General features: G+C 39.1%; 1 protein-coding gene across 11 annotated transcripts in view; it reads right to left on the bottom strand.

Annotated features, from left to right (window-relative positions):
• Positions 1–16,700, bottom strand: part of Ndae1 (Na[+]-driven anion exchanger 1) — a 917,075-nt gene that overhangs the window by 11,317 nt on the left and 889,058 nt on the right. For all 11 annotated transcript variants that reach the window (XM_068228594.1, XM_068228592.1, XM_068228596.1 and 8 more), the window contains one exon: positions 5,467–5,666. In XM_068228594.1, the coding sequence (XP_068084695.1) occupies positions 5,467–5,666 (200 nt within the window). The remainder of the gene's footprint in view (positions 1–5,466; positions 5,667–16,700) is intronic.

Raw genomic sequence — 16,700 nt, 5'->3', positions numbered from 1 at the left:
AAAACACTTAAAGAGGGTACAAAGACTGAAAAATGGGTTGAATTCTTTTTATTAGGATACTAATACAGTATCTCAAAAACTGAGGATGTTTCAGACGTGAAAATTGGTGTTTGGAATCTCTTTCAAAAGTAAAGAAACACATATTTTTTGTTTTCGGAAAATCCACTTGGTGGGGGGGGGGGGGTTAAACAGACCAGAGAAAGGGTTGAATTTTCTTTATAACGATACTTATATCCCAAAAACTGAAGATGTTACAGACATGAAAATTTGTATTAGGAATCTTCTTTAAAAATAAAGAAAACGTATTCTTTTGTTTTTGGAAAGTCTACTTAAGGTGGAGTGGGGGTGAGAGAATTAAAAAATTAGTAGAGTTCTTTGTATGAGGATACTTATATCTCAAAAACTAAAGATGTTACAGATGTGAAAATTGGTATTTGGAATCTTCTTTAAATGTAAAGAGAGACGTATTCTTTTGTTTTGGGAAAAGCCACCTAAAGGGGTGGGTGTGGAAAGGACTGAAAAATGAGTTGAATTCTTTTTATGAAGATACTTATATCCCAAAAACTGAAGATGTTACGCATGTGAAAATTGGTATTTGGAATTTCCTTTAAAATAAGAGGACACATATTTTTTTTTGTTTCCAGAAAATCGACCTAAGAGGGGGGTTTAAAAGGACTGAAAAGTGAGTTGAATTCTTTTTACGGGGATACATATGTCTCAAAATCAGATGTTACAGGCATGATAATTGGTATTTCAAATCTCCTTTAAAAATAATCTTAAAAAAGCAATAAAATCTTTACACAACATTACACTAATTGAAAGATACAGTGGCGGTCAAAATAATAGAGCCACCTCTATTGACGAGATTAAGAACTAGGATATCTATTAGTTCGCAAAATCTCCACGAGTGCCCTGTTGTCAGTCCCTTTTAGACAATATTAGGGAAGACGTCGCTGCTGTCTGTAGTCGTGCGAAAGGAAGCGTTTGAGCTAGACGTTCGAAAAGAGGCATAAAGGTAAGAATCTTATGGGTCAAAATAATAGAGCCGTTTTACAGAAGTCCCGTTCAAATTGATTTTTTGCAGTTGTTTTGGGGGCTAGTGATATTATTTGTCAACAAACCTCCACTCAAGATTATTTTGTATGTAAACTGACGTTTGGTTTTGTTTACATTCTTCTAGATGGGCAGAGCAGAGCATACAAGTGATAATGGTCGTATAGTAATGTTCCGGATGTTCAAAAGTGGGATATCCATGAATCAAATAGCCGAAGATTTACACGTTTCGCGAAAACGAGTCCAGAACGCCATTAGACTGGCAAAACAAACAAAGCCGCAGGTGGGGAACAGGGGGCGACCTCGTGTAACTACTCCTCGCGTAGACAGACTCATCACTAGGGAAGTAAAGAAACCCATTTTTATCATCACCACGACTGAAAGCCATTTTCTTTAGCAACAAAAATGATGTTCAACCATCAACTTCAACGATTCAAAAACGACTGAGATCCGCAAAATTGAATGGGCGCATTGCGAGACAGGAGTCACATGTTTCAAAAGCTAATGTTCGGAAAAGGTTGGCCTTTGCCCGGAGAAATGAACACAAACCCAATATTTGATGGAGGAACATCCTTTGGTCCGATGAATCCAAGTATAATAGGTTTGCCTCAGACGGAAAAGTCTATGTGCGCCGCCCACCAAACCAGGAATTTAATCCCAAGTACACTTTAAAAACTGTGAAATACGGTGGCAGAAGTGTTACGGTATGGGGATGTTTTTCATGGTATGGCCTTGGTCCAATACACCGTATCAACGGCATAATGAACGCAGAAATGTACAACGACATCTTAGCAAATGTGATGCTGCCTTATGCTGAAGAGGAAATGCCGCTGAAATGGAAATTTCAGCACGATAACGATCCAAAGCATACTGCAAGGATCATAAGGCAGTTTTTTCAATATCACCATATCAAAGTATTAGAGTGGTCACCTCAATCCCCTGACGCATCATCCATCGAGAACTTATGGGAGATCGTAGACAAGAGAATTGATCGCTCAAAAGCTACGTCTTTAGATAAACTTTGGGAAGAAATCCAGAGAGCCTTGTATGCGATCAGCAGCGACGAATGCAGGCGTTTAGTCGACTCTATGGGTAAGAGGTGCAGGGAAATCCTCAAAAATAAGGGTTACACCACGAAGTACTAATGCACTCCTATGCAAAAACGACTGTTCCTGTAAATTTCATAAGACTTAGATCAAATACAAAATATTTGTGTCAAGTGGCTCTATTTTTTTGACCCTGTGGTCTGGTATTATTTTGAATATTATTGATTAGTTTCAGTTGTGTTATCTATATAACTGACTGTGGTACAATGTGGCTCTGTTGTAATGGTTCCTGTACAACGTAAAATTTTGTTTCCATCATAGTACAAACATGTCTAGTAATAAATTTGCACTTTATTCTAAACCTTTGCCAGGTGGCTCTATTATTTTGACCACCACTGTATATTATTTACAGAAAATACACATGAAAAATATCAGAGTGTAGATTATCACTAAGAAAGGATTTTTGGATATTCTGTCACTAAAGGGGTAAAAAAGGGGGGTGAATTTTGTTTCCAGAAAATCCACTTAAGGGGGTAGAGGGTGAAATGAAGTGAAGAAGAAGTTGAATTGTTTTTATGGGGATACTCTTATCTCAAAAACTGCACAGACGTGGAAATTGGTATTTGGAATCTCCTTTAAAAAGAAAGAAACATGTATTTATTTTTGTTTTCGAATTTGAGAGAGGACTTTCTCCAGAGTTAACTCTACCGGTAGCCTGGTCATCTTAGCCCCAAAGGGCAATACCACAAACATGGTTTGGAAAGAGGTACTGAGGTAAATGAAACTCAATTATTCAGTGAATTTTTATACCTCAGGTATTTTGAGAAAATCCTAGTGCAGTAGCGAGGAATGATTACTTTTATCAAATTATGAAATCTACGCAAGCAAAGCCGTGGGTAACAGCTAGTAAACCTATATTTATGGTTTTTCTGTCACAAAGATAAAATTCATCACAATAATAAAATGGAGTTTTAACAACCAATCTTTTTGTTCTAGTCTTAACTCTTTGAGCACCAAGCAGTGCAATCACGGTCTTCTTTATTCAGTCTTGCCTGACTGGAGCAGATGGCATTCTTAGCTTACCCACAATAAATAGGTATGACACTACAAGGGTTAAACCAAAGTAATGAACACTGGTGTGTCTCCATTACTAGTTCATTCCTACATAGTCATATGAATTACAGATTTGCTTGGATGTACATACGGTGTATCTAATTTATACTTTTGCCTAGAAATATGATCATGTACATCACATAAATAACAATACTTTTTCAAATTTTCTTTCAGACCTACAAGGTTGCAGTATATACACATACTGGGAAATGTCATTATCTATATAATTAATGTAAAATTAGAGCAAATAACATCGCGCCGAAAGACAAACTTCTCAGATCATCATTTCTTTATTTTATTCTGTGGGAAAGACTGAAGCAAACGGACTTTTTTAAAAAAAGCAGAGATTAGTGCTCAGACTTTCTTGACAAATAATTATCTGTGCAAAAACAACTATATATTAATGATTTTCAGTTCTTATTTACAACACTGATAAAACTGAAAATGTCTTCTTGAAAACAAAATAACTTGCATATCGATAACTCCAAAACTCTTTGCGCTATAGTCGTTAATGCGAAACCATGTATGGGTCTATACCATGTATAGAGGTCAGTGGCTACGGAAGAAAAGAGGGTCTATTCCACGTATAGAGGTCGGCGCTGAGGGGTTAATAAAAATGTGATGGTGTTTGTTTGTTTGTTTGTTCTGGATAGGCTTGAAAACTACTGGACTGACTGAGCTGAAATTTGGTAAGAATATAGTTTGAAATTTCCAATCATGCAAGGGACACTTTTGATTTTGATATATTTCACAGTTTCGAACTAGTGGGAGATTTTATAGGAGTATGTCCCAAATTGGGGCAATTTTTACCCTACATCAATTAAAATAATGGCTAAATGTTGGCCCCATTGAAAAATGAATTGCATCAAGCAGCCTTGAAATTAAATTTTCTACAAGAAACGTCATATGCATTTTCTTCATAACTAACGATTATTGAGAAAATTCTGCCTTCTTGTGTTTTTTACTGTAGTCACCTTCACTAATGAATGGGCTACTCATTTCATGCATAAGTAGGGGTCATGTGAAGCGATGTTTGTCATATGTTTAGCGTTCTTCGTTTGTTAACAGGCCAGTTGAAGAATGAGTGCACCATTCTGTGGAAAGCTTTTGGATGCAACAGTTGTATTGTTGAGAGCATTAAGCATGCTTATCCACATTTGAGAACTACTGTGAGTTGCAGTTTATTTAATCAGCTTTTCATAATCAACATCACTGTATTATCTTTATATTCCATGTTTCTATCTTTTTGACATTGTATTCACAGGTTTAAGATTCATATTTAGTGAGTTTATAATACAAAATTCATTTTGCATCATTAACCACTTTGATCCTTACTGATAATTCCTCGCAAAGAACAGGTACTTTAGCTAGATTTTAATTTTACAAATTTTCTTATTTACAACACTGATAAAACCGAAAATGTCTTCTTGAAAACAAAATAACTTGCATATCCATAACTCCAAAACTCTTCGCGCTATAGTCGTAAATGCGAAACCATGTATGGGTCTATACCATGTATAGAGGTCAAAAATAGACATCAAAAAGATTCAGAGTTGGGAACTCTGAACCACTGCTCCAGTTGCTTTCTTCTGCTGTAGAAAGTTGTTTTGTAAACACCTACAACCCCAGAAAATAATCCAATCCATACTGGAGGTGTGGATGAAAATGCAGTGATAATTTTATCTAAGTTGATGCATGATTTTAATTTATACAGTAAAAATAGTACCCTTGATAATTTTGTACTTATACTATTATATTAATAAGTACCAGTACTCCCCAATTTAAATTACTAAGTACATGCCTAACGATTTTACAGATTTGTTATCATTATCATTGCCCTTAATTTCAAAATTATATTTTCTGTCTCCTCATTAATCATTAAGATGTTGGCATTAATCCATGTAACTGCTTGGTCCATTATCCTTTCTTTGCTCCTTCAATAAATCCTTAATGGTACTTCCAACTGTGAGAAAAGTAGAATAATACTATTTTACATGCTACATTTTGCATTAAATCATACATTACAATGAAGATAAACACCTGTGTATTATCTAGTCTAGAAGTATCTATGATAATATGCTGCTTCTTTTTTGGTCATGCTTGAAAACAGGGACTTGACAATTTTCAACTAATCTTTTCTTTTATTTATCAGGAGGTATATGCACATAAATGTAACTTAAAACTTCTACCTAATAAACAACTATTTGATGACCAACATATTCATAGTGTTACTACAGGCCAGTATCTGAATTACCTGCTTTTATTTGGACTCTTCTTCTTCTTTTCCTCTTTGTCAACACAGTTATTTTCATTTACTTGCTTCCAAATGCCAGTTTTGTTCACCTCCTCAGAAATATTGATGGAAGTCAATGGAATCTTCATAATGTTGCCATTAGCCAGAGGTATTTGTAGATTTCCCGTTGGGGTGAATTCTAAAGGTTTGTCAGTTTCCACCTGATGAACATGGGAAGAGACAGCAGAAATGTAATTTCTTTTAAAATAAAATATCAGAAATAATTCAAATATAAAATATCATTTCTTCACAATGACTATCTGATTTTATACTTGCTACAGCATGAAAGTTTTAAGTTTGCTGCTTTATGTTGACATGGAGTTCTGTATAAAATATTAACCCTTTAAGCTCGTATGCCAGAAATGTTCTAACATTGCAGTTTTCTGTTGTGCTCATATGTTGGAAATGTTTAAAATCATAATGGTTGGAGAGATCCACCAGATCAACACAGCCTTATAATCACTCAATTAAATTCACAAAAAACACAATACATGTTTCAGCTTCTGAGAGCCATTTTCAGTTGTTACAAACAGTCTGTCTAAATTAAAACAGCCATAAATAAGACATTGTCTACATGATGTGATGTTTATTGTTGCACACCAACATGTAGACAATGTCTTATTTATGGCTGAAGATGGCTCTTAGGAGCCAAAACATGCACTGTGTTTATTGTGAATATAATTGATCACTAAGACTGATTGTAAGGCTGTTTTCATTTGGTGGATCTCTCCAACCATTATAATTGTAAATTTTGGAGTCAATAAGGAACAAGGATGAAGTTTTTAACTTGTTCCGACATAATGTTTACTCCATGAAAAATGTGTTTTAAGGGAAGAATTTAAGTAGCAAGCAATTCTCAGGCAATATCCTGACTTTAGAGAATTCATGGACTTTTTAATATAATTAGCCTGAATTGAGCAGGCAATCTGCAGAAATCGAGTGAAGACAATTGTCTCCAACTTGATTCAGGAAGTGAGTATTGGGGTGCTTCAGAAGTATTCAGTGATTGGCCGTGAGGTTAAGGGCATGCAGCTGTAAGCTTGCATCCGGGAGATAGTGGGTTCGAACCCCACTGTCGGCAGCCCTGAAGATGGTTTTCCGTTTTCACACCAGGCAAATGCTGGGGCTGTACCTTAATTAAGGCCGCGGCCGCTCCCTTCCCATTCCTAGGCCTTTCCTGTCCCATCATCGCCACAAGACCTATCTGTGTCAGTGCAATGTAAAGCAAATAGCAAAAAAGTATTCAGTGAATCTCAAGTTGAAGAAGACTCCAGTTCAGTAGAAGAGATTGCTCTGACTGGATAACCTAGAAGCCTACCCCTCGCTGATTGTTCCCGCATAATTTGGCAAGTGAATACACACAGGCACAGTTGTAAATTCTGCATATTCAGTGTTTGTGGAAGCATGTAAACTCATTTACTCCAGCTTGAGGTTTGCAAAATAAATTGTTTTAGCCTTAAGAGCTGATAGCAGTATAACAACACATTTCCAGAAAAATAAATATGATCAGAGGTATGTGACCAGCTAAACACATTTGAGTGCTAAGGGCTATATATATAATTAAACACTTTCTCTCTTAAATTATGAGCTGAGTTCATTACCGTCTAAACCTACCACCATATTGTCAACATTGCAGGAATTCCTCAATCTTTGAAAGAATGCATGCATTTAATCCTCTCATGCAAGAATTATTTTTTGTTTGCGTTTGGTGATGAAAAACACTCATATGTGATGTGGTTTACCATAATGGAATATATAAGCAATTAATAGTGAATATTATTCTAAGCTTTTAACATCCAAAGATAGATCATTACTGCCTACAGGCCACGGATATGTAATGCAAAGCACAAGTATACTTGCACAACCATAAGTCTGTTATGCCTTTGAGCTTTTTTTCTATTTGCTTTACGTCGCACCAACACAGATAGGTCTTATGGCGACGAGCCTTTGAGTTTGACGTCGGAGGTACTTCTAAAGCTTGTCATAACTGGATGGGAAAGGTCCATGTAAAATACGTGGCTGTTGGTACGCGTTAATGTTGACTGGGTGGAATGAGTACCTTCGGCTGTTTTGCCATATGATATGTAAAAAAAAATTTTTTTTAAATAAAAAGGGCATCTCTGGTATATGTGTTAGATTGCCTTTGAAGTTGGATAGCTGACAGGGAAAATGTACTACTGGGATTAAGAATAATAAATAATTCATAAAAATGTTAGAGAACTCCGACGATGTCGTATGAGGTCCTCATACATGACAGAGTTAAAGAAAGTTTGCTCTCTGCACTGTCATGCGGTAGCTAAATAAGCAAGATGACCTAGGAAGTGAGAGATCTGCAATGGAGGAATTAATCCTGGAAAAAACAATCCAGCTATTACTGTAGTAAATGTCCGCCTCCAAAGTGTAATGACTACCACTATTAGCTGCTGCCTCGGTAGCCTGGGATGGATTCCTGGTACTGCCAGAGATTTAAGAACAGCAGGAGTGTGTGCCCAAAAAGAGTTGTATCATCTCGGAATGAGGACATGAGTTTAAGTTTACTATTGTATCTGGAAAACAAGAACTTCTTTAATGCAGAGGTGATCCAAAATGGGCTGATAATCACCTCATTTTTCCTTTTAAAATATTAAACACCACCACTATTGTCAAGAGGTGCATGTAATATTTATTTGTCATTAATTATTTATTATTAATTAAACATTTTAATATTAAATAGTTTTCACTTGTAAAATGAAGTGTATTGATTGGATGAACCATTAAACCTAACACTAGTTCTTAATTTAAACTGTATCAACACGGATCTATATGATGAAGTTTGTAAATTATAACATACCACTTAGTCGAGCAGCTCATCTTTCTCTCAAGTCTTCCCAGCCCAAACTTTCCAACATTTTTTGTAACGCTACTCTTTTGTCGGAAATCCCCCAGAACAAATAGAGCTACAGTACTTCTCTTTGAATTTCTTTTCCAGTTTTTTGAATCAAGTAATTCTGGTAAGGGTCTGATACACTAGAACCATACTCTATTTGGGATCGTACCCTCTCCTTCACATCCTTGCTACAAACTCTAAACACCCTCATAACCATGTGCAGAGATCTGTACCCTTTATTTACAATCCCATTTATGTGATTACCCCAATGAAGATCTTTCCTTATACTAACACCTACAGGTAGGTACTTACAGTGATCCCCATAAGGAACTTTCACCCCATCAACACAGTAATTAAAACTGAGAGGACTTTTCCTATTTGTGAAACTGACTTTTAACCCCATTTATCATCATACCATTGCCTGTTGTCCATCTCACAACATTATCGAGGTCATTTTGCAGTTGCTCACAATCTTGTAACTTATTTATTACTCTGTACAGAATAACATCATCTGCAAAAAGCCTTATCTCTGACTGAGCTTCACAGCTGCAGTCGCTTAAGTGCAGCCAATATCCAGTATTCAGGAGATAGTAGGTTCGAACCCCCTGTCAGCAACCCTGAAGATGGTTTTCCGTGGTTTCCCATTGTCACACCAGGCAAATGCTGGGGCTGTACCTTATTAAGGCCATGGCCGCTTCCTTCTCAGTCCTAGCCCTTTCCTGTCCCATCGTCGCCGTAAGACCTATCTGTGTCAGTGCGACGTAAAGCCAATAGCAAAAAGAAAAACATATCTCTGATTAAACTTCTTTACTCATTATTATTATTATTATTATTATTATTATTATTATTATTATTATTATTATTATTATTATTATTTGCATATGGACCCTGTTGGATCACGCATTACGTTTTTGATTCGCCTTTCTAACAGACCATATTGCTTTCATTCTTTCACTGTGTGCCTGTTTTCTTTCCTCTGACCACTTAGTCCCCGATCTTTTAGGAACTTCATTCTCTGGCTTCACTACCTATCTATTATCTTGTGACGGTAAATGTTTCTGTCCAGTATTTCTGATGTTTCTATCTGGGCCTTTTTCAGATCATTTTTAACATCTTGTATCCATGGTACGTTGTTCAGTTTTTCAGTATATGTCAAAATCTTGTGGGTCTGTGAACGTGTCCATAGAATTTCAGCCTTCATTTCCTGACGTCTGTGGCAAAGTTGGACAGTCTTTCCATAGCTTTGAGTGATTTGAGTCTATACCCTCCTTTTTTCTCTGGGCCCAGAATTTTCCTCAAGATCTTCCTTTCCTCCTTCAAGATGTTTTCCAGATCACCTTTATTATTAAGTACCAAGATTTTGCCTGCATACAGCACTTCAGGTTTAATCACCATATTATAATGTTTGATTTTTGTATGTATGGACATGCATTTCTTGTTGATGTCGTGGGTTCTCCAATATGCTCTTTTGAGTTTTTGTAATCAAATTTTTGTGCTTCCTTTTCCAACCCTGTTGGTTCTAGGATTTCACATAGATGTTTAAAGTATGAAACTCATTTGATCTGCCCAGATTTTGTTTGTGATTCCTGAATGTCTAATTTAGTGCAAATAAACTTGGTTTTCTTGAATGAGATTTGCAATCCAGTTTTCTCAGCACATTCCTTGAGGACTTCAATCTGTTTCATCGCTGAAATATCACTGTCTGTTAGTATCGCTATGTCGTCTGCGAAAACTTAACAACGGACCTTTATGTCAATGTTCTTTCGGCCAAGTTGAATGGGTTTCCAGTGCTACTGAACTTTCAATTCCTTCTCTCATTCTCGAATGACTTTGTCTAGAACAAGGTTGAAAAGCAGCATATTATTTATACATATAAAAAAATATAAAGGTCCAATAACACTGTCTTGAAGAATTCCCTCTTAATTATTACAGGGCCATTCTTTGGTATAGCTCCTTCATGCAAACACTAACCAAATAAGTACTTCAGATATGGTACTATATCCCAACCCATTGTCTTTAGTATATCCCCAGAAATCTTATCAGTTCCAGCTGCTTTTTTTTTAGTTTTCAACTTTTGTATCTTATTGTAAATGTCATTGTTATCATAGGTAAATTTCAATATTTCTTTAGCATTAGTCACCTCCCCTATCTGGACATTATCCTTGTATAACCAAGAATCTTTACATACTGCTGACCGTATACTTCTGCCTTTTGAACATCCTCACATACACACTCCCCTTGTTCATTAATGATTCCTGGAATGTCCCTCTTGAAACCTATTTCTGCCTTAAAGTACGGATACTTACCCTTCCATTTTGCACTAAAATTTGTATGACTGACAATTATGCTTGCCTTCATGTTATCCTTTGCTGCCTTCTTTGCTAGATCCAATTTCCTAGTGAGTTCCTTCAATTTTTCCTTACTTCCACAGCCATTTCTAATTCTATTTCTTTCCAATCCGCACCTCCTTCTTAGTCTCTTTACCATTCCTTGCCGGACATTCCTGTTTTCACATTCCTCAACAATTGCTTTAAAACCATTCCAGAGTCTGTTTATATTTTTATTTACCATTTTCAATGATCATAGTTACTTTTTAAAACTCCTCATGCCTGGTTTATCAGCCATATGGTACTGCCTAATAGTCTTACTTTTAAGACCTTCCTTTCAATCACATTTATTTTTAACTTTGACAAAAACAGCTTCGTGATCACTAATACCATCTATTACTTCAGTTTCTCTATAAAGCTCATCTGGTTTGACCAGCACCACGTTCAGAATATTCTTCCCTCTAGTTGGTTCCATCACTTTCCAAATCAGCTGTCCTTCCCATATTAACTTATTTGCCATTTACTGGTTATGCTTTCTGTCATTCACATTATCTTCCCAACTGACATTTTTAAAATTGAGATCTCTCGCTACAATCACATTCCTTTCCATATCATTTCCCACATAGCTGATTATCTTATCTAATAATTCTGAATCTGAATCAGAATCAGCGCTACCCTTTCCCAGTCTGTAAACTCCAAAGACTTAAGTTGCCTATTATCTTTAGAAATGAGCCTTACACCTAGAGTTTCATTTTTATCATCTTCAACTTTTTCATAGCTTACAAATACTTCTTTCACCAGAATGAATACTTCCCCTCCTACCTTCCTATACTATCTCTAACAATATGCACTCCAGTTCTGGGAGAAAATTTCTGCATCTATTATATCATTTCTCAGCCATGTTTCAACTCCTATTACAATATCTGGTATGTATATACACTGAAGAAAATGGAAATTGCAGCACCCAGAAGGTGGCCCATGCTTGCTGCTTGCTGCACTGCACGGGTCAGTTGTTCCAGAGTTGTGGGTGGCTGAGGACGGTTGGCCAGTTGTCGACCCATCATGCCCCACACATGCTCAATAGGACTAAGGTATGGGGAGCTGGCGGGCCATTCTAAGGTTGTGATGTCGTGGAGAGCTTCTCTGGAGATGCATGCAGTGTGAACCCGGGCATTGTCCTGCTGAAACATCCCATTAGCAATGTTCGCCATCATAGGGACAACCACTGGATTGAGTACCCTATCAATGTACTGTCGAGCAATCATAGTGCCCTCAACAAGCACTAATTGTGATTTCACATTAAAGCCAATAGCTCCCCAGACCATTATGCTTGGTGTTGGCCGTGTGTGCCTCTCGACAATAAGATCTGGGCGGCCCCTCTCCCCAGTACATCTGCGTACATGATTCCAGCAATCACTGCAGCCAAGACAGAAGCGTGATTCATCACTAAAGACGACCCTATGCCATTCGTTGACCCACGTCGTTCTCGACACCAGGCCAGCCTTACACGTTGCTGTTGTGGTGTCAACGAAACACCTTCTGCAGGGACATGGGCTCGTAAGCCAGCTGCACGCAGGCGATTACCAACTGTTTGTTGTGTAACGTGGGGTGACACAGCTGCTCGAATTTGCGCTGCTGTTGCATGGGGTTCCATCCGGGCCATCCGAATGATGCAGCGATCCTCTCTCACAGTTGTCTGTCGCGCTGGGCCTGTGCCAGGTCTACGAGTGTGGGTACCTTCATTTGACCACTGCTGCCATACACGTTGTACCGTAGATGCCTGTCGGCCAACACGTGCAGCGACAGTCCTTAGCGATAATCCAACCTCACACAGCCCAATTATCTGAGCCCTCTCAAACGGCGACAGTTGTTGATAGCGTGCTCTTCTCTGTCGTCGAGGCATGTTTGATGGGGAACACTTCACTGCACAGACTGCAAGTCAATTACGCTACACCAGAGTCTGTATACTGGAGTTGATTCCTCCGCGACCAATCATGTGGGGAGACCTATAGCAACAATCCAATGGGTCTGACACTTTGATCATTTACATACCTACATGGCATCATTCCATATCTTGAAAATCAACACAAACAACCAATGCCTTCATGGTGTTGCAATTTCCATTTTCTTAAGTGTATCTATATATATACTTAATTCTATTCCTTTCTTTACAATACTTCAACAGTTCAACACTAACATTTTTATGTCATCCCTACTTGACTTCCAGATCCCTGTACCCTATCACCGCTCCCTAGACCACCCCGTTTCCCTTAATGTACCTCCCTATAACCCTTCTAAACAAATTTCCTAACTTGTACGTACCACTGCAGTTTAAGTGAAGGCCACCTCAGTGCATATCCCTATTTCCTACCTACCCATTAGGATCTAAAAATCTCACTGCAGTTTCCCACATACCCACTCCATAGTCTCATTTAAATCCCCAATCACCTTCCAGTCAGTACCCCCTCCTACACACTATTCCACTGTATTTCATATATGTTCAGATTTTTCTTCAACATCAGCAGTTTATACTTGCTGCTATTCAGTGCTTATATATCTGCATCCACTAAAAAAACCTCTACTTTAGCTGAATCTGTTTCTCAATCAATAAATCAATACTGATCTGCATTTAGGGCAGTCACCCAGGTGGCAGATTCCCTATCTGTTGCTTTCCTAGCCTTTTCCCAAATGATTTCAAAGAAACTGGAAATTTATTGAACATCTCCCTTGGTAAGTTATTCCAATCCCTAACTCCCCTTCCTATAAATGAATATTTGCCCCAGTTTGTCCTCTTGAATTCCAACTTTATCTTCATATTGTGATCTTTCCTACTTTTATAAACGCCATTCAAACTTATTCGTCTACTAATGTCATTCCACACCATCTCTCCGCTGACAGCTCGGAATATACCACTTAGTCCAGCAGCTCTTCTTCTTTCTCTCAATTCTTCCCAACCCAAACATTGCAACATTTTTTTAATGCTACTCTTTTGTCGGAAATCACCCAGAACAAACTGAGCTGCTTTTCTTTGGATTTTTTCTAGTTCTTGAATCAGGTAATCCTGGTGAGGGTCCCATACACTGGAACCATACTCTAGTTGGGGTCTTACCAAAGACTTATATGCACTCACCTTTACATCCTTACTACAACCCTTAAACACCCTCATAACCATGTGCAGAGATCTGTACCCTTTATTTACAATCCCATTTATGTGATTACCCCAATGAAGATCTTTCCTTATATTAACACCTAGATACTTACAATGATCCCCAAAAGGAACTTTCAGCAGTAATTAAAACTGAGAGGACTTTTCCTATTTGTAAAACTCACAACCTGACTTTTAACCCCGTTTATCAACATACCATTGCCTGCTGTCCATCTCACAACATTTTCGAGGTCACGTTGCAGTTGCTCACAATCTTGTAACTTATTTATCACTCTATAGAGAATAACATCATCCACAAAAAGCCTTACCTCCAATTCCACTCCTTTACTCATATCATTTATATACACTGACTGACAGAGCAAATGCAACACCAAGAAGGAGTGGTTCGAAAGGGATGAAAGTTGGGGAAAAAAACAGAGACGGCACGGACGAATAATTGATGTTTATTTCAAACCGATAAGCAGGTTACACAATGCGCACGGCATCGACTCAGTAGGATGTAGGACCACCGCGAGCGGCGATGCACGCAGAAACACGTCGAGGTACAGAGTCAATAAGAGTGCGGATGGTGTCCTGAGGGATGGTTCTCCATTCTCTGTCAACCATTTGCCACAGTTGGTCGTCCGTACGAGGCTGGGGCAGAGTTTGCAAACGGCGTCCAATGAGATCCCACACGTGTTCGATTTGTGAGAGATCCGGAGAGTACGCTGGCCACGGAAGCATCTGTACACCTCGTAGAGCCTGTTGGGAGATGCGAGCAGTGTGTGGGCGGGCATTATCCTGCTGAAACAGAGCATTGGGCAGCCCCTGAAGGTACGGGAGTGCCACCGGCCGCAGCACATGCTGCACGTAGCGGTGGGCATTTAACGTGCCTTGAATACGCACTAGAGGTGACGTGGAATCATACGCAATAGCGCCCCAAACCATGATGCCGCGTTGTCTAGCGGTAGGGCGCTCCACAGTTACTGCCGGATTTGACCTTTGTCCACGCCGACGCCACACTCGTCTGCGGTGACTATCACTGACAGAACAGAAGCGTGACTCATCGGAGAACACGACGTTCCGCCATTCCCTCATCCAAGTCGCTCTAGCCCGGCACCATGCCAGGCGTGCACGTCTATGCTGTGGAGTCAATGGTAGTCTTCTGAGCGGACGCCGGGAGTGCAGGCCTCCTTCAACCAATCGACGGGAAATTGTTCTGGTCGATATTGGAACAGCCAGGGTGTCTTGCACATGCTGAAGAATGGCGGTTGACGTGGCGTGCGGGGCTGCCACCGCTTGGCGGCGGATGCACCGATCCTCGCGTGCTGACGTCACTCGGGCTGCGCCTGGACCCCTCGCACGTGCCACATGTCCCTGCGCCAACCATCTTCGCCACAGGCGCTGCACCGTGGACACATCCCTATGGGTATCGGCTGCGATTTGACGAAGCGACCAACCTGCCCTTCTCAGCCCGATCACCATACCCCTCGTAAAGTCGTCTGTCTGCTGGAAATGCCTCCGTTGATGGCGGCCTAGCATTCTTAGCTATACACGTGTCCTGTGGCACACGACAACACGTTCTACAATGACTGTCGGCTGAGAAATCACGGTACGAAGTGGGCCATTCGCCAACGCCGTGTCCCATTTATCGTTCGCTACGTGCGCAGCACAGTGGCGCATTTCACATCATAAGCATACCTCAGTGACGTCAGTCTACCCTACAATTGGCATAAAGTTCTGACCACTCCTTCTTGGTGTTGCATTTGCTCTGTCAGTCAGTGTATATAAGAAAACATAAAGGTCCGATAATACTGCCTTGAGGAATTCCCCTCTTAATTATTACAGGGTCAGATAGAGCTTCACCTACTCTAATTCTCTGAGATCTATTTTCTAGAAATATAGCAACCCATTCTGTCACTCTTTTGTCTAGTCCAATTGCACTCATTTTTGCCAGTAGTCTCCCATGATCCACCCTATCAAATGCTTTAGACAGGTCAATCGCGATACAGTCCATTTGACCTCCAGAATCCAAGATATCTGCTATATCTTTCTGGAATCCTACAAGTTGAGCTTCAGTGGAATAACCTTTCCAAAACCGAATTGCCTTCTATCGAACCAGTTATTAATTTCACAAACATGTCTAATATAATCAGAAAGAATGCCTTCCCAAAGCTTACATAAAATGCATGTCAAACTTACTGGCCTGTAATTTTCAGCTTTATGTCTATCACCCTTTCCTTTATACACAGGGGCTACTATAGCAACTCTCCATTCATCTGGTATAGCTCCTCCGACCAAACAATAATCAAATCAAATAAGTACTTCAGATATGGTACTATATCCCAACCCATTGTCTTTAGTATATCCCCAGAAATCTGATCAATTCCAGCCGCTTTTCTAGTTTTCAACTTTTGTATCTTATTGTAAATGTCATTGTTATCATATGTAAATTTTATTACTTCTTTGGCCTTTGTCTCCTCCTCTATCTCGACATTATCCTTGTAACCAACAATCTTTACATACTGCTGACTGAATACTTCTGCCTTTTGAAGATCCTCACATACACACTCCCCTTGTTCATTAATTATTCCTGGAATGTCCTTCTTGAAACCTGTTTCTGCCTTAAAATACCTATACATACCCTTCCATTTTTCAGTAAAATTCGTATGACTGCCAATTATGCTTGCCATCATGTTATCCTTAGCTGCCTTCTTTGCCAGATTCAATTTTCTAGTAAGTTCCTTCAATTTCTCCTTACTTCCACATCCATTTCTAACTATTTCTTTCCAGTCTGGACCTCCTTCTTAGTCTCTTTATTTCTCTATTATAATAAGGTGGGTCTTTACCATTCCTT

This window comes from Anabrus simplex, chromosome 7 (genome assembly GCF_040414725.1).
Source record: "Anabrus simplex isolate iqAnaSimp1 chromosome 7, ASM4041472v1, whole genome shotgun sequence".
NCBI lineage: Eukaryota > Metazoa > Arthropoda > Insecta > Orthoptera > Tettigoniidae > Anabrus > Anabrus simplex.
Note: the sequence above shows the minus strand (reverse complement) of the source record. Positions and strands in the feature narration are given on the sequence as shown.